The sequence below is a fragment of the Neodiprion pinetum genome, chromosome 3 (genome assembly GCF_021155775.2).
Source record: "Neodiprion pinetum isolate iyNeoPine1 chromosome 3, iyNeoPine1.2, whole genome shotgun sequence".
In the NCBI taxonomy this organism is placed as follows: domain Eukaryota; kingdom Metazoa; phylum Arthropoda; class Insecta; order Hymenoptera; family Diprionidae; genus Neodiprion; species Neodiprion pinetum.
Genome location: NC_060234.1, coordinates 33,331,159 through 33,349,642, shown reverse-complemented (window position 1 = coordinate 33,349,642; position 18,484 = coordinate 33,331,159). Strand labels below are relative to the sequence as shown.

Below are 18,484 nucleotides of genomic sequence, written 5' to 3'. Positions count from 1 at the left end.
TTGAGGATTTTTAATCATTATTACTAATTTTTCAACAACTTTCCGGCATCCAGCATTACCGTAGTTTATTGTAAATATCTTCAATGAACTTTGGTATAAAATCATATACAGAAGTTCCTACAGTCAATGCCTGATTACCACGATGGAAACAGATAGAAAATTGTAAATAGCTAGTTCTGAATAAAGGATTCAATTTGTACATATTGTTAATTTTTTATTGTATCATATACATTGCAATAAGATTTATGACTCTTAAATGACTCCCTAAACGAAAATTACGTAAGAAATATCGTCCATCTAGTTATAGCGGACGAAATTTATTTTTTGCTTTTTGGCTTTAGATAAAAGTAAGCAGCTATCAGGGCAACGGTTGCGTACGTCGCCTTGGCCACCTAGAAAATTCAAAAAAATTGTCACAATTAAAAATAATAAAATCACTTTTTCTTTCCCGTATTACGTAAATTGGTAAAATTGAAGGTTAGAGCTGCAGAGGCGCTAGACTTACATTTGCCCGGCCCGTATTTGTCTGGCTGTTGAAATATTTCGACAGGCCAGTCAATTTCGATTCATCCACATTCGATTCTCCAGACATTTTCTGAAATTGTTACAGTTTATTAGTTGCTATGTACAAACTCTACTTTTATTTCATTTGAGCAAATATCTACCGATAAGTCTTTCTCCGTACGGAACAGCCGAGAAATTGCGCAATGGCCGTCTTGCAAATTGACATTAGCACGCGACGTATGCGCTGTCCCCGAGTTACGGCAAACTACAAAACTACATCGAAGCATAGCATTATTTGTGTCCCCGATATAGTAGCGCTCTCTGACACGAAAAGGCTTTTCGAACTAATTTTCGACTTGACTGGGTGGTAAGAGCAAATCTGTTACCAACTTTACTCTGCCCTACAATTCATAACACAGCATACTTACAATAGCGGAGTGTCAGTGTAATGACCGATACAAAACATAAACAATTGATGTTTCTGTAGCACGAATGACTAATTAAGAAACTTGCTGTGCTGAGACTTTATCGCAAAACATTGTTTATCTTTTTAGATTTGAAATTTGGACGCAAACAAAACTCTGCATCGTATAGGATTACGAATGTATGCATATTACACATATGAGTAAAACTCTAAGCTCGTCATGCATACTTTTGAAAAAAATATAATTTCAATGACATAAGCACACAACTCGTATTACGTTAAACAGCAACAACACGCATTGAAAAACTAGTATATATAATGTATAAATAATCTTGCAAGACGTATATATTTAATTAACTAACTACATCAGGATCGACTAGACACAGAACTTGATCATTGCCTTGGAGGAGTAAACTTCAGATATCCGTTCACAGAAAGTTTAACGTAATTGGAAATATAATTTTTCCAAACTATGATCCATCATTTGACAATTGAGTCGTAGTCCTCGGTGGAGATTATTATCACATTACGTTTTATCCACACTAAGTCTAGGTTTTAGTATTTTTAATCTTTTTATATATGTAATAGATCAATATCCCAGCATATGTGGCTTTTGCTACCTACAATTCATAAAAATTAAAAACTTGTTGGTGATATTGAAAATGCAGTAGCATATTACAGGAAGATTAAGTAGTTTTCTTACAATATTAATTTTACTGGTTTGTCATTTTGACTGATAACAATGTTTTCAATGATTTGATGTTGATTGTAATACAAAAGATTTGCACAATAATATTGTAGTGTTAAAAGTCACTCAATTAAATGTGCTATTTACGATTTCATTTCATTGACCAATTTGCCCCAAGTATATTTTGAAAACCGTCTTAAATAAAAAGCTTCATGAAATTTTTCATGTCATGATTTCGTAATTTGGGAAAAAATGATTGAGGCATGATTATTCCTTTTCTCATTCAAAGTGAATTTAAACTAGATACGGCAAGTTGAAGAAAAGCACTGTGTGCAGATATGCCTATATTGTAAACAGTGAAATTCAATTTCCTATGACTTTTGCAATTATCATTTTTAATGATAATGAACAAATATGACTCAATTGTATTTAAGTACTCTACTTTATGCACATATGAAGAGCAAACTTTTTTTCTACTCAAACTTTACTGATGCACAAAAAAATGTCAGTATCTTCATTATTGCTCGAAAAAATTATTTGAACTTTAGTGCACAGTTTACAGTTCAAAGTTTTAAAGTCGAGAACAAAACAATTGTAAAACATTCTACTGTATCAGTCAGAGTTACTCACATTAGCACGTGCATGGTTAGTTGTAGAGCTGAAATGTTTACTCAAATTGGAGAATGATATTCTCTTTTTGTGTAAATTGACTAATGAATTTCCCTTACACTCTGACACTGTTTTAGTACCACTGTTTGGCAATGTTAGCGGAGAACAATTCGCCGATGGCTTAAATTTTCCTAGTACAGGAAACTTTGAAAATAACGTTTTCCTGTCGGTCAGTGATTTGAATTTATTGGCCTTGGTGAAATTGCTCTGAAATAATACAATACTGATTTTTATTCTTTCTCATAGGTAGAATTTCAACAATTTTTATGAATTAGCTTGATATTTGCCTGTTTTTATGTATAAGCATTTTTTCCTAGACTAGCTGAATTCAATGTGTTTTGAGCCTATCCTAATTGCTTATTGTTAGTGTAATTTAACGATAATCCGTGTTTGTAATAAATTCTGGAGCAATGAATTGAAAATTTTATTTTGTTTTGTTTTTGGTAAATTTACACATATATAATATAACAAAATTAAGAATTTATTTTGATTAAAATTATTCTCACCTTAATAGCTGTGTAAAGATCATCGACAGCAATTTTTATTTTTTGAGTATTACTTTCTACCACCGCCATCAATTTCTTTCCTAATATAGGCTCTTTGATGGTGGTTTGAATGTTTTTGAGTAAATTTTCAGTCAAGTTTTTAGTTTCTACGACTTTGCCTTCTAGGTACGAAACCAAATTTTGAAAATCTCTGTGTGTCATTACTTGTCTCTGAAAGTCAATTTTGAAGGCATGTAAGCGTTTCAGCGTGTCGTCGGATAGTTTGCATATTTTGACAGAGTACACTTGTAAGTTGGACTTAACTTTGAACAATTCTTCTATCGAATAATTCTTATAAGTCTGTAACTCATTGTCATGTATATCATTGGCCTTTTTGAGTATTCCATCAAATAATTCTTTAATTTTCATTTCTGACAAAATCACTAAATTTTTTATTTGATATATTCGAAATTTCAATTGCTCGGGACTTTCACCTGTAATTTCGCAATAGTACTAAAAACTTGTTTTTATAATAGATTTATGTAATTGGAAATGAATCTTAATTTACTTTTTCCAGAAGCTATACATTTTTGCGTACTAGTGATAGTATGTACAGCATAGGATTTTGCTGTTATCATCAAAGATTTTCTAAACGATTCAGATTTTAAAGATTTCCACTTTCCATGCACGTTAGTTTCCTGGATATTAAAAAAATATTCAAGATATTTTTCCATGTTGTAATAGTTCATGTATTAAATAATGTATTGTCCAGGTAAATGAGAGTAAAAAGATTATTATGTTACTTTTCAACTGATGATTTTCATTCTCATAATCATATCGACAGTGAGAAAATTACGATTCATTCAAAAGTAAATGTATTTTGGTGGCGAAAGTAAAAAATTCAAACCTTGACTGCTGTGCAAAGAATATCCATCAGACTTTTAACTTTTTTGTAATGATTTTCAACCGTATCTATCAATTTCTTTTCCAATTTGGGATTGTCGATTGTTTTCTGAATGTTGTCATTCATTCCCTGTATCAGTTTTCGCGTTTGATTAATTTTTTCTTCCAAGTACGTAATTAAACTTGCAAATTCCTCATGAGTTAAGAGTTTAGTTTGCAATCGATTCTTAAAACTGTGCAACCGCTGTATCAGGTCTTCAAATATTTTGCGGATTGTGATATAATACTCTCTGAAGTTCGTATCAACTTTTACCAATTCTTCTTTTGAGTAATGTTTACATACATGTAGCTCGTTTTGTTGTAAGATCTTGACTTCGGTAACAATTTTTTCGTAAGTTTCTTTGATTTTATCTTCAGTTTTACATACGAGTCCTTTTAGGTCATCATAAATACGAGTCTGCAAATCGCCACCAAGTACTTCTGTATAAAATGAGAAATAATTTAATTTTCCATAAATGGGGATTCAACTTCGCAACGTGCAGATTGTAAAAAAAAAATTGATTATGATAATTTAATGTGACGAATTTATATTTTGTTGGTCAATATCTTTGTACATTATTTTACACGAACTATGCAAAACTAGAAAACCCAAGAAAATATTAGTACATTTATGAAAGGTAATGGCTATTTACTTATCTCACTGACAGTTTATTACTTATGTAGTAAGTATTCAGGCATACTTTGGTTATCATACTCTTAAATCTATTTCCGAAATTTTATGTTGAACAAATTTGGTATATTTACGTTTATTGGAAAATAACCCATTCACGTAAGTGATAAATCGTGAAATGTAGATGGTAGCGGTCGATTTCAAACTCTGTGCCACAGTTTGTTGTTTTTTACTCGGTTGCGATTTAGCTCCATGATTTTTGTATGGCTTTTCTTGCAAAGGATCAGACATTGTGCCCTATTGTACAGCACATTATTTATTATTAATATATATTAAAATATAATTAATAAGAAAAGTACGATTCACAAGAGATTTATACAACCAAATAACTGCATGTCAAACGAGCTTGACATTCCTCTTTATATATGTACGTTATAAGCAGCTTTTGTTTAATTAGTTTTTTTTTCCTTGGCGTTGTTGAAACTTTGTAATAACAGAAATGAATTTTCTCATATAATGTTAAGATTCAAATAAAATATTATCAACATCAAAGAATGAATAAAATCTCGTTAATTACTTATTTTCTTTGGGGACTACCCTAGTAGAATGTCAAATACATAGCTCTCAATTAAGTATTTCATGATAGTGCTGTACTGTAATTATTACTATTATCACAATATACCTATAAAAATTCCTTAAGTCGTCTACTCATAGAAAAGTATACTTTTTTTTCCACAGATTTACTTTGGCGAATTTTGCATACTTCACAAACATCTACTCACAATCAGTCAATACTTTAACAATATTCTCTGTATAATATAGCACGGTAGATTAGTTAATAACAAAACGAATAATATTTTCAATACATGTGTAAAGTAAAGATCCTTTCAATTCTTAAACTAAAAATAATAAAAACTGCGATAGTTTATTGACTCAAGAAAGATCTTAAACAAGTTTAGCGCATAACTGAAATATGCTTATGTTATGTATAAAATTTATATAACAATTATAATTGTCAGTTCTTCTTCATAGGAAACCGTATCAGTTCTGTCATATCATACACATTGAAATATGAGCTGGTTCGTTGGAAGTAAAATTTAATTGGATGAAACGAAATTCGATTTGACTCGAATGATGATTCATGATAGCCAATACTCATCATCTTGCTTATAAGATGTGACGATTTTCTGAAAAGTAGGAAACATGTTGTGTTACATGCACTGCGGCTGTGTTGCGATATCTGAGGGTAATATTGAACATTAAAATAACTATGTACCATCAATCCATACAAATTTGAACCAGGTAGTGTTTGTTTTTCTTCACACAGTTTCCGAATCTCTTCTTCAGAAATGACTTCTAAGCTGGTCATTAATCGGAGTAATGATCTCAATGGGGTCAAATGTAAAACACCTTTAATCCTTCTAGAATTTGTCATTCTAGGTAAACGTATATTTGTACTAAAAAAAATAAAAAAATAAAAAATGCACACCTGTTACGTACGTCATATTAAATAAACTGAGTTGAGAAGGATAACTTCTATTTTGAGTCTGGGAATCTGGAATCTTCTAATTTGATGTTAATGGTTCACATGCGAATGCGAGTGAGTTAGATGTATTTCAATTATTGAAGAAGTCAAGATTTTCTATTTTATTAACAGTGCTTTGGTTTCAATTTGCAGAGAGATTAATTTTCATCTCAGAAGAGAACTGCGGTAATACTTTCAAATTGCTATTTTCTTCGTTTCTTATTCAGTTATCATCTCTTATCATTTTGGAAATATTGCATAATTTAAATACTGACCTATCTAATTGGGTGAATAAAAACGGACTTTGAGATCTATCCACCTCCAAGAAATTAATCTTTACTTGTAGTAGGTCTAGTAAACGTAGTATTACATTACGATTTGGGTAGCTTGTGAAGATTGAGATAATTTCATCAGTACAAACCCATCCTTCATTTCTAACATTGAACAAGTAGATCGTTTGATAATTTACTCCTGAAATAATTCACATTAAGATCAATGATGCATACAAACGTGAACACTATTTTTCCACATTTTTTGTATACATTAGAAACAAATATATGAGACATGATTTCATTTGAAGAAATTTACGTACAAAGATGAACTCACCAATTGGTTTGAAGACTTTGGGTGGATCTCGAGTAGAGGTGGATGGTGAAATATTATTATCATTTTCATTTGTTGTCTTTTCTCTTAGTGGTACAACTGTTGCAGGTATTATTTGGTCATATTTTGGCGAAGTGGCAGTGTTTTCTTCAATGGAACTTGGAAGTCCATTTTCTGTCACATCATGACTATCTACGCTTAAGCTCAACTTACCCGGCTGTGTTGTTAAATCACAGTTTTCATATTCAGACGAACGTTTAGAGTGAAAATCTATCAGTCCTCTAGGTCTGTTAGAATCCTTAGAACGTTTCATACACACTGTGAAACCTGAACTATCTGACTGATTTGTATTACTTGATGAAAACTCTGAAATTTCCCCGGGCATCTGCGTATGTTGGCCGATGTTGATGTTAGCCTTGTCCTGTTGTGGAAGCATCTGTGAGTCATTTAACCCCGATGATACATTTTTTTTACCAAAATCTACTCTCGTGTTTGATGGTAATTTTTCTGTGGATGCTTCAAGTGGAACACGAGGTATTTGATTGGTTTGGTTTGGTACATAGAAGCGTGAATTGTGATATGGATCCCAAAACGGTGAACATTGATGTGCGCATGGAATGTTAGTGAACTGACAGTTAGGTGCTGGATTAACAAATGGAGGTCTATGCCAGTTTGATGCTGGAGCGTAGAACCCAGGTGCACTGGGTGTGAACAAGGGTAACTGCTGTATTGGTTGTGGATGGTGCATTATATGAGGTTGTTGCGCCCGGTATGAAAAATTTAGTCCATACTGTTGTTGGCCATATGGATGTGGCGGTGAAAAGTGTGGATACAAATCGATAAATTGTGGCTGAAGATGGTATGGAATAACGTTAGGTGTTGTATTAATACCTTTGATATTAGAGAACTCCAGATTATTATTGTTATTCACTGTTACATGCTTGTTAGAATTTTCAGAGTTAGCATAACCGTTTTGAAATAGATTCTGCTCATTTACCGAGGTTTGTGGACTCCTTTGATTTGGCGTTGAGCAATATTTATCTCGTCTCAGCTCCCTATTAAATATTCCTTTATTTTGGGCTTCTGTACACTTGTCAAGTTCAATTTTCATTTCACACGTGGTTTGACCACATTCTGGTATTTCTGAACTGCCTTGAGAAATTCCGATAAGATTATGAGTCTCTTGATGCTGTTTAGTCCATGGCAATAATCTTGGGACGTTTTGTTCTGCATTAGGCAAAACTTCCTTTTGTTTCATACAGCTTTGATCCATATTTTTCTTGTCTGGAGTTAATACTAACGTCATCTTGGCTATTTTCTGTCGCAAATTAGCCAGTCTTTCTTGTCTCAACTTTATTGTACGTTGCTTGACCTGTCGACAATTTGGTGAAATTAAATCTACATTGTACGAATCATTGATTTTTGCCACGTTTTGATTATGTGAGTGTGATTCTGAAGTGGTTGTAAATATAGTATCGCTATTTGTCATTGGTGTTGATGATGATAATATTAGGTGACTGTGTGTGCCTACATTTTTCATTGCATGATCATACTTAGATGAAGATGGTGTTTCTGTTGGATCAAATTTTAATTTGTCAAACACATCAATGTTTGTAGCTAATCTGATTTCTTTTATTGCAGTTTTAGAAATATCAGATAGCACCGGAGAGCTGAATTGCGGTGATATGGGAGACTTGGTTTTATTTCTAAACACCATCTGATTAGGGTCAGTATAAGAATGCAGAGGAGGCCTGTAAGTATTTGATAGTACTCTGGGAGTTAAACTTTGTGGATGATTTGGTGAAAACGTGCGATGCGAAGTGAAACTATCATTAGATGGATCAGCATGTATTTCAGAATGGGATCCTGAAAAAACTGAATTCTGATGGCCCCATGCTTCTCCATAAGAAGGCAGTGCACTTTGATCATTTTCTGTCGAGTTTATTGTGTGATAGAGTTTGTTGTTTCGAAAACTTACCGAGTCCGTTGATACAGGAGTTTCTTCACTACGCTCGCCAATTCTTGCATTTGTTTCATTTGTTTGTGTATTATACATCACTGGATCACGTTTGTAGTAAATATTTGACGCAGGTTTGTTAGGAACAGTGCCAACATCGGGTAATTCATCACAGTTAACATTTCTGATCTTGTCTTTGTGGGCAATGCTAGTGTTGTTTATCAATTTTGGATTTCTTGGCGGAATGGGCGGTTTTTCAATGTTATTAATAGACTCTTCTTGAAAGCTCTCCTCTTTTTCAGTTTTAACTTTTTGTGTAAAATTTGTTGTAATATATTCTTTGAATGGATTTGTATCATGCAATTCCCATTTTGTAAAAGCTCCGTTTTCATCACTGTTTACACAGTTTGTACCAGTAATTTTTTGGTTTGCATTTGAGAAAGTGTTCTTGAACAATTCATTCGTTTCTGTTGTAGAGAATTCATTTCCATTATTTTCACGATTTGAATGTTCATTCTCTGTAAGCTTAGAAAAATTATAGCTTGTGTATTCATTTGCTGTTTTAATATCCCGATATTCATTCTGCACGTTTGACTGACCTGTGACGGTTGAGTTTGAGTTCTTGTCATGAAAAATTGTGGTGTTTGCATTAAACCAGCTCTCATTCAGATAATCTAAACCAAAGCTATGGTTATTCTCATGTGTGGAATTCAACCCAGCAGGTTGATTATTGTCATTTTTTGGAGGAAAAACTTGTGCACCGTGAAAAAATTTTTGTGCATCAAATATTGGAACATTAGAATCATTGTTACTGTTGCTTGCAATTTTGTCTACATTGGGCAAAGGTGTACTGCTGGTAAAACGAGGGGGATTGGGCTCGTTGGCGTTCACGTTTGTCGAATAATCACTTGACCCTGCATATCTGTTTACAGTTGTTGCAAGTTCTTCATTATTGTTTTCTTGGTAAGTTTGAAATGGATTTGTACTTGACCATTGCATATTTGAATTTTTACTTGTAGATGGTGACGCTGTTGTGTAAGAAGTATTTAGCATTGTATTATTAATAGCGTTGACGTTGCCACTTTGCAAAAGAAGCTGATGAAAGATCGTTGCTAATTGCATATACATTTCCCATGGCTTTTTCCAAAGTTCCATGATTGTTTCTGATGGAGGTACCATAGGATTTTTGTTCTCATTTGTACTAGAGGAATTCAAGAATGGAGAATTTTCCACTTCAGTACTGGTGTAGTCTTTGACATTTAAATATTCGCTAGCGAAAGCCGCAAAAACTGACGGCTCCAAAGGTTTTGTGAAACCTGGTGGCGGTCTCACTGATTTCGCTGAACTTTCAAGTAAAATACTCTGTGGTGAAATTAGCGGCACATTTTCTATGACTTTTATTGTTTCTTGTAGATCAATGTTCCGGTCATCTAGGTATGAACTCTCCAAGGCAATGGTTTCCCCCTATAAGCATTTTACAAAGACCAAATAAAGTGATCATTTTGAAATATGACAAACTTATACAATTGTTTTATGAAAATCAGCTTTTGATAATTGAATATGGGAAAAATAATCACTTCATGTGATCTTTATAACGGTGCTACAGAATAAAGGTGCAGTAATGAAAGCAAAACCTGTTTACTTTACAATATTGTTCATTTATTATCAAATATACAAAACATTAGACTATGTTTTGGGACAACTGAATAATGTAACATAAAGTTATAATTTTTCCCACAGCATAATAATAAGCTTTATAACTAATAAAATGTGTAAGTAATCAAACGAAACTCAAATGAATAATTATTTAAAAGTTTAGTGATTTTTTATAAATGTCATTACAAATATTCATTACCACTCGATACATTCAATGTTACAATTGCCAATTGTACTTTCATGACGCAATAGTTTATAATACGATAATTGTAAGTGAATAAACATCACTTTCCATTTGCAAATAAATGAGAATTTTTTTTAATCGTTTTTACCTATAAGCTAATTAAACGAATATAATAACAAAGAAACGTAAACTCAGTTCAAGCTTTTAGAAGTAAAAATAACTACTGAAAACCAATCTGAATCAGAATACTGCTCACTTAGCGCGATTATCTATGACGTTCAAACAATCGAACAAAGATCACCAAATCGTTTTTGATGCTGATTTCTTCAACGAGTTAGATAGTTACCAGTAGCATGAAGTCTTTTCTTCTAGATTTAGATCTTTTCGATTTAGATTTTACTTAACATGGAAACAGTGGCTTCCACTTATTCTTTCAATTATTTTTCAAGCATAGACTTTATTTTATTAAAAAGTGACAATGATAGACTGCTATTACTCGAACTACTTTCATTGGAAAGTAAATTATTATTGTTTAAAACCGTATCAGTATTTATTTGTGTAATATTTTCATTCTGAAGGTCGTCAGTTTTGCAAGACTTTACCGTCAACCGATGTTTCTTGATTGATGATAAAATTGGAAGTCTTTGTAACTCATTGTCAAAAGATTCTGTATCATCACTGGAGCATGATTTTGATTCTCTGTCAAGAGTTCCATACTTATTTCTTAAGTATGTATCATTTGAATGATTGGATACGTTTGCACTTATGGAATTTGTAACAAGAAAATCTGAATCTTTACTTGAACTTGAAGTATTTGATAAGTCGGCAAACATTTCTGAATCAGACGCTGACTCTTTCTTTTCTATTTCTTCGAATGTGTCATCATCAATAGAACTTGTTCCTGACTTTTCATTTTCTGATGTATTTTCTTTGCTCTGCAAGGAATCCTCGATTTGTTTAGAGTTGGTATTGAACTGCCTTAGACTTGTTTTATCTTTGAAATTTTTCAACATTGCCTGCATGGTCATTGTTTTGTTCGTGAGACTACGAGTTGGTATTTTGTTGTCACAGGTTGTGGCTACAGGTATGTGGTTCTGATATTCCATAGATGTTCCACTAAGACTTTTTACATGAGGAATTTCAACAATCGACTTTTCATATTGTTGTGACTTATGTATAATTGGAGAAGCGTTATCAAATGTGCTCTCATCTCCTGGAATGGGACTTTGGTTGCCAGAACTACTAGGTATTGAAGTTATCGGTTCATTTTCGTTGTTATTATTGGAAGTTCGAATTAATGTATTCCCATAGGTAAATTTATCTGACCTTTTGATACGTTCTTGAGTTTCACTGTCAGGAACTTTTTCATCCACAATTAATGCTGACTGTTTCTCAGGTTTGAGTACATTGTTTTCAAGTAACTCCGAGTTGTCAGAAATGTTATCATTGGGCTTAATCTGATTATCTTTCGAAACGTAGTTCTCACCATACTGTTTTTCATAAATTTTTTCAGTAATTTTTTCAACATTTGGTTTATCTCTGAGATAATTTGAGTTGCAAACATCAGCCACTTCAGAGTTATCGGTTATTTCAGATATTTTTGCTGAATCTGGGTTGATGATTGCACGTTCTAGTTTGTGTATAATGCGAGACATGTAATTATCCTGACCTTTCATGAAATCTTGCCATACACCATTTACTTCCCACTCATCTCTGTCTTCCAAATCATCCACATCATTGACTATAGGCACATAAACCTGAGTTTCAGTTTTCGGGACACATGTGTCGATCTTATTATCTCCTGACTGTATAAAAGTGTTATCAGGTGTTATTTGTACTTGAATATCTTCAGCATCACGTGATAAATCATTTTGCCGACTGGCTATGATTTCATTATCTAAAGTTTCAGTATCGAAATTTTTGTCTAATTCGATATCAATTTTGGTTCGAATTACAGATGGACTATCATTTTCTGAATTAGAATATGACCGACTAAGGTCATCAGAATCCAGTTCAGAAGTGTTACTAGAATGGCCCTGTAGTTCTACTGAATTATCAACTTGCTCTTTTGTCTCAAATGTAGATACTAGACTGGTATTTGAAATGAAGCTGGTACCTTGGCAAATTGAGGCATGATTCTCTTTTTGTTTCTGTGTAGGGTTAGATGTTTGATAACAAATGTCCAAAGAATCTAAGACATTTACAACTGGCTTATTGCAGGCTGTGATATTGCTAGAAGTACTTTCTGTCAAATTGTCTCGAACAAGCCTGTTATTTGACAACGATATTTCATCATCGTTTTTCCAAGTTAAATCTAAATTTGATATTTCATCATTTTGACCGGAACCTTCAGCTTTGCACTTCTTTTCCGATCGTTCATCTAACTCGTGACTACATTCAATATTTGTAGATGGTATGTCACTGATGTTGATGTTCGTATTTGAAATTATGCCATGCATAGTTGGCGATACCTGATTTCGAGAACTAATTGAATCTTTTGCGAATTGTTTTGTCAAATATAATTCACCTTCACAGGATACATCTCGAGCTTTTGGTAATCCAATAATTTTTTCTGAACTATCAACCGAATCTGTGAGGTCCATGCTGCTCGAAGTTGGGGCTATTGAGATGCTATTCGTACCAACAGTTTCCTCAGAACTTTCGGATGACAAATTATGTCTGGAAACCGAAGGTACATTTTTCTTCTTCTTGCTATTTAAATAAGCGAACATTGTTGAAAATCGATTTTTTGGTAGTGAATTAGATGTCGTACAACTCTGATTAGTATTTTGCAACGCAGTTATGGAACCAGCAGATTTATTCAAATTTGTTTGACAAGCACTACTTTTGATTACCAATGAACTTTGATTGATCACTCCGTCTTTAGGTGTCAAAATTTCATTAGTTTCAAGTTTATTTTCAGGTTTACTCAAATCAGATATATCCGAACTACAATGATGGCCCATATTTTTCAATTGTATAATGAAATTGAGATCTGCATCTGATGTGTTTTCAGATGCAGCGCCCCTGGATTTACTTTTTAAATCTCTGCCTCTAAGAATCTGCAATATCTCAGGCGATGCAGATACCTTCATTAAATCGATATCTGATTCCTCAAAACGCTTTCTTCTCATTCTCAGTAAAGGAGTAATAACACCTGCTTTATTCTCAATGTTTCCGTCAGGCGACCACCACAATTTTTCACCATGAGCACTGTAATAATGATCATTGTTACTTTTAATTGCGTTCAGAAAATAATCTTTAGCTGGTAATATTTGCTTTACAGGAAATTTGTCAACGGGTTCAACAATTACCTCTTTAATATTAGTAAAATATTTATGAGGCACAGATCCTTTTTGAATGTCGTCACTAGACTTATCACTACGTTGACAAATTGCAGATTCACCTGTACCTTCTTCACGTAAATTGAAGAATGGAAATTCAGGGATAGCTGATGCTTTAGCTCTTGCAACTGGCTTGATTCCCTGCTCAGTTTTTACTGCAGTGCGAATTTTTGACCAATCAACATCGTCCGCCAAACCATGACCTCCAAAAAAACTTTGAAATGAACCAAAATATTTCACTTTATCAGAATTTGGTTCGTGTTTGGCGTTTTTGCAATCTTCAGATGAAACTTTATAATCATTGCAATGGCCATTGCAATCTGATCCATGTGTACGCTGTTCTACTGAAGATGTGGCTGTTGAACTATGTTCAACTATCTCAATGTTGGTCTTTGCAGCACACATTGAATCAAGTTTAGATTTAAAAATCTTACTAAATCGATTTTCATTCATAGACTTCGGAGAAGAATTGATCATTTCCAATGCCAAATTATCAGGTAAGCAATGTTTTTCGTTCGCAGTACTCTGTTCAGAAGTTGAGTTATGTTCAAAATTAACATCATTTCCTGGAGAAATATTATTTTGGTTTCGACCTTTCTTATATTTGGAAAATTTTGTCATCAAGCTTTTTACACAATCGGCAGACTTCAGTTTTAGTTCAGAATTAGAATTAGAATTAGATTTAGATTCGGGGTGAACAACGTGTTTGTTGCTCACTTGCTGATTTAATTGACCCCTTTCTTTTGCTTTTACATGCTTATCATAGTGATAATTTATGCATTTTACATAATGTCTAAATACGTAATTTGAAGGCCTATTACGCACCATGCTACCAAATTCCGCCAGCCCTTTATGTACCATCCAGTCATTTATATGGTCGTCTGCTTCTTCTCGTGTGTCAACCAATGATATCAGCATTGAATTATTCTACAGAAATAAAATTTATTCACAATTATTTCATAAAATGGATAGTAGTATCAAAGAATTCAATTCGAAATCCGGTGCAGGTAGTTAAAGGAGATCTGTCACACTTAACAATTCAATCTTGAAGTAATATTTACGCAGTTTGTGTTAATATTTTTGTCATATTATTGATGGTTTCAATAACCATCTTACCTCTCTGTCAATTTTATTGACGATAGCAACCAATGGTATATCAGCAACTTTCTCCCAAAAATCTGAACTTGCTCCTCTTGTCCAAGCATCGTGTTTTACAGGTTTAATGTTGTACAATCCACAAGGAATTGATTGAGCTGGCAAATTTGAGAATAGTCTATGTAAGAACCTCACATCTTCTGGTGGATACGTTTTGGTTGTACCATAATCGTAAAATACTAACTGCAATAAAAATATTCATTGTTAATTTCAGGTGCACTTTAATGACGATGCTTAAACTTTCAGCCATGGCTTGCATTCGAATGATTTCAACATAGAAGCTCGATCCTCTACCAAGCGCTATGGCTGCTAGTTTCAACATCACAACTAAATGCTATTCAACTCTTGCATGGTTATTTTGAAATTATTAATCCTCAATTTACCGTAACATTTCCATCTGGTTTTACAGTTTTAATTATGGCTCGATGCCATTTATCTTCAAACATGCAAACGCAATTCAAGCCTTTTTCCACTACGACGCTTGGGATAGTGTAATTGGATCCTTCTCGCTGATAGAATTCACTGAAAATAAAAATGGTGTACTTTTAGCAGACATTAAGAACAAACCTAATTGTACTGAAAACTATTCAGCAGAAGCCATGACATTTTCATACTGAGCTAGGTGTGAATTGCTCAGTTCTGTTATTACCAGGCAAGCTATGCAAAAAAAAAAAAAGAGTTGAGAACCTTGGGATTTTGGTATTTGAGCAATTCAGTTTCATTTCAGAAAGATATCACCCAAATGGATGCAGTCCTTGTAAGCAGAAAATCAGTACCAATGATAAACTGAATAAACTTTTTTCCTGAATACTAACTGTATATTTTCCATTAGTTGTCCTAACTTCATGCGTTTTTTCCGTAAATGAACCCAGAACAAACTGGGCGTATAAACCTCTGAAACAACAACTTCCAGGTGATGGAGAGATCCATCAGAGGGAGATTCTGGTATCCTCTCTTGACCAACACTTTCACCGTGGCTCATTACATCATGTGGTATTAATTTTTGAGATACTTGTAAATCCTGTAAAACAAGTATACAGCTAATCAGTTCCATACTTTTTTATGAAAGTTTTGGATCACAAATTTTTGTTATAATGATATAGGTTCATTTTAACGTAATAATGTGAATATCAGAAAAATTTGTGTCATAGGATATTAATATTATAGCTTAATTACATACCAGTGACGGAGGAATGGGATCCACATCCTCATAATCATCATCAAATGTATCTGCCCAATCAGAATGTTGCCCATCAGAAGCGAGCTTCTTCATCTCAGTCGGTACTGGTTTACTTGCATCGTATAATATAAAATCCCCACGATTATCCCATCTACATAAGTGAAAAATACTCGCAAGCTGGGATGCGAGATCGCAAACACTTTGGAACCCAAGTTCTGCATAGTCCAGTGGAACATTGTATTCATCCAAATATGTTTGAGGCAGATCGGCGCACCATATTCCATGTGGATGTTTTTGAATTAATTGTTGCAAACGTGACTTTAATCTGTCGTTAATTATGTCGACCAATTCTTCATCGTCGGATGCATAAGTGTCATAAGTTTCATGGTTCTGTTCACTTGGTTCTGTATAATACGCATTGTCTGTCAATTTGCTCATTGTCTCGTTGTTTAAATTATTTCCTAGAGGTAGCGTACTGGGCATGGGCTGCAACTCCATTTGTTTAAGTGATCCTGCACCACGTTCAATGAATTTTGCTGAAGACATTCTTCCTGGACCTTGTCCTAGGCTTGTCGATGATGACTGCTGAGGCAGATTATCATTCTCAACTTTGTGATTATTCATGGAAGCATAGTGAAATCTAATCTCTTCGTCGCCAAATTCATCATCATAAAAGACATCTTCATCTTCTTCTGCACCAGCAGGGTAAGAGTTCGTCACTGGTGTACTGTTGACACTCATCAAAGGTTGAGGGGTTTTTGAGTTGTTTGATGTCCCTGCTTCAGGCTGATTGAGCGATCTAATGTTATGCTGTGCTGTGTTACTGGTGACATTGAGAGAACGGCTTAGAAAAACCATGTTGCCTCTCGTGTAAGCAATATGGGACATGCTCATCAAGTAATCATCAACATTCGTAAGATTCACTGTACCAGCGATTGCAGATGAATTTTGCAAGTATTCCACAATATGATCTTTCTTCACACCATTTGGCTCTCTGGTAAGCATACTAGCAATTTCTTTCTGCACATTATTTGGTATAAATGGTCTCGGTTCTCTGACCGTTGGACCATACCTAGAAGGCTTACTGGTTTTTCGACGTGATCCACAACTTTTCTTAGCTGGTTTTTGTCTGACTACTAGATCATTAACATGCTTAATCTTTTCCGATACAACAGGGAAAACCAGATGTGTTCCATTTGATGGCCTAAGTTTTACATGATCAGGAATGCTACGTAAAAAGTCCAACACCGAAATGCATCCAAAATCTCGATAAGGTATAGTTCTACCCTCGTTTTCTCTGTAATCTCTTTCTAGTTCGTATACTGTACTGTCGCCTTTCCTTGATACTAGAAGACAGGCGAGAAGCTTCCCAAGGTCATCGCGCTTTTGTTGCACTGACATTTTCAGGCAAAATATTGCCAAATTCACCTACAATATTAACACCCAATTGAAAAAGATTGAGTAGAAGATATTCACTACTACGGGCAAAAACGGGAATTCAAATACGATGAAGATATAAGGGGGTGCCCTTGTAAATTTTGACGTTGACGTATATATTTCCAAATTTCGAAACCCATGTATTTCGAAAGCAAAACAAAGGTTTAGTAGCCCCATTTTGTACACAATTCTGAACAAAAACACTCCAACACATTTTCATTTGATGCAGAAATTAAGAAATGGCACGTATTGCACGAAATCGCAATAGTAAATTCGTAGAATTCATGCAATTTCTTTATTTCTGCGTCAAATAAAAATGTATTCGAGTATTTTTGTTCAGAGTTATACAGTACAAAATAGGGATGTTAAGCCTGTTTTCGCATTTGTGATACGCGGACTTTGATATTAGGAGATATATACGACAACGTCAAAATCGACTAGAGCACCCCTTAACGAACACTTTGTTTATGAAGCTATTTAATTTAAAAGCATGACAAATATAGATAAAACAACGAAAATAGACCAGCATAGGTTGCTCAAATTTAACCTGAGTCGGTTACAACAGCCATCAAACAATTTCAGGTCAACTAATTCGTATATTCAAGCTGTTCAATTATTACTCACATGGCATGGCCAGCAAAAATGATAGAAATTATACTTACATGTTACTTCCAAGATTAAGGCCTGTCTACGATACAGCAACGAAATAGATGGCAGCTTATAATTTTTTTCTCAATGTAATTTGTACCGTCAACAAGAGTGGTCCAACAACGAACGTGGTTTTACAACAGGTGAGTGTATTAACGTTGACCGAAGAATCAGAAGAATGTATTCTTCCGTCATTGGTATTAACTTCAAGCACTAATCTCAACTGTTTCGTAAATTACACGTGCTACCCAAACAAAAGCCCAAAGCGGGTCTGTGGCAAGCGCCGCACTTCACAGCGTAGAGTTGAATAAATGCGGGGAACGGACTCAACGCTAGCCGAACCGCATTTGCGAGGCGACTGGCGTCACACTTCAGAGACCGGTATCAATAGAAGCAACTTCAAAACTTTGTCCAAAACAGCCCCCTCCTCCATTCTCCCCACTCACAAGCAC

General features: G+C 34.2%; 2 protein-coding genes across 5 annotated transcripts; both read right to left on the bottom strand.

The window, feature by feature from the left end:
• Positions 1 to 188: 188 nt before the first annotated feature.
• On the bottom strand, positions 189 to 985 carry LOC124214542 (uncharacterized). The gene is made up of 4 exons (XM_046616902.1): positions 933 to 985; positions 666 to 777; positions 506 to 595; positions 189 to 392 (listed from the first exon to the last, which is right to left on the bottom strand). Exons 1-4 carry the CDS (start codon positions 968 to 970, stop codon positions 318 to 320), a joined length of 315 nt encoding a protein of 104 aa, XP_046472858.1. The 5' UTR covers positions 971 to 985; the 3' UTR covers positions 189 to 317.
• Positions 986 to 4,243: 3,258 nt separating this feature from the next.
• LOC124214533 (putative leucine-rich repeat-containing protein DDB_G0290503) lies at positions 4,244 to 18,484 on the bottom strand. 4 transcript variants are annotated; one of them, XM_046616883.2, is made up of 13 exons: positions 18,047 to 18,466; positions 15,948 to 17,375; positions 15,583 to 15,788; positions 15,151 to 15,289; positions 14,729 to 14,950; positions 14,438 to 14,539; positions 8,450 to 9,892; positions 7,469 to 7,843; positions 6,685 to 6,907; positions 6,475 to 6,570; positions 6,144 to 6,339; positions 5,620 to 5,800; positions 4,244 to 5,530 (listed from the first exon to the last, which is right to left on the bottom strand). In XM_046616883.2, exons 2-13 carry the CDS (start codon positions 17,346 to 17,348, stop codon positions 5,483 to 5,485), a joined length of 4,632 nt encoding a protein of 1,543 aa, XP_046472839.1. In that variant the 5' UTR covers positions 17,349 to 17,375; positions 18,047 to 18,466; the 3' UTR covers positions 4,244 to 5,482. The 4 variants fall into 4 exon arrangements, with proteins under 4 accessions (XP_046472839.1, XP_046472836.1, XP_046472838.1 ...); XM_046616880.2 differs by having other exon boundaries at positions 6,475 to 6,907; positions 18,047 to 18,465; XM_046616882.2 differs by having other exon boundaries at positions 6,475 to 6,892; positions 18,047 to 18,464.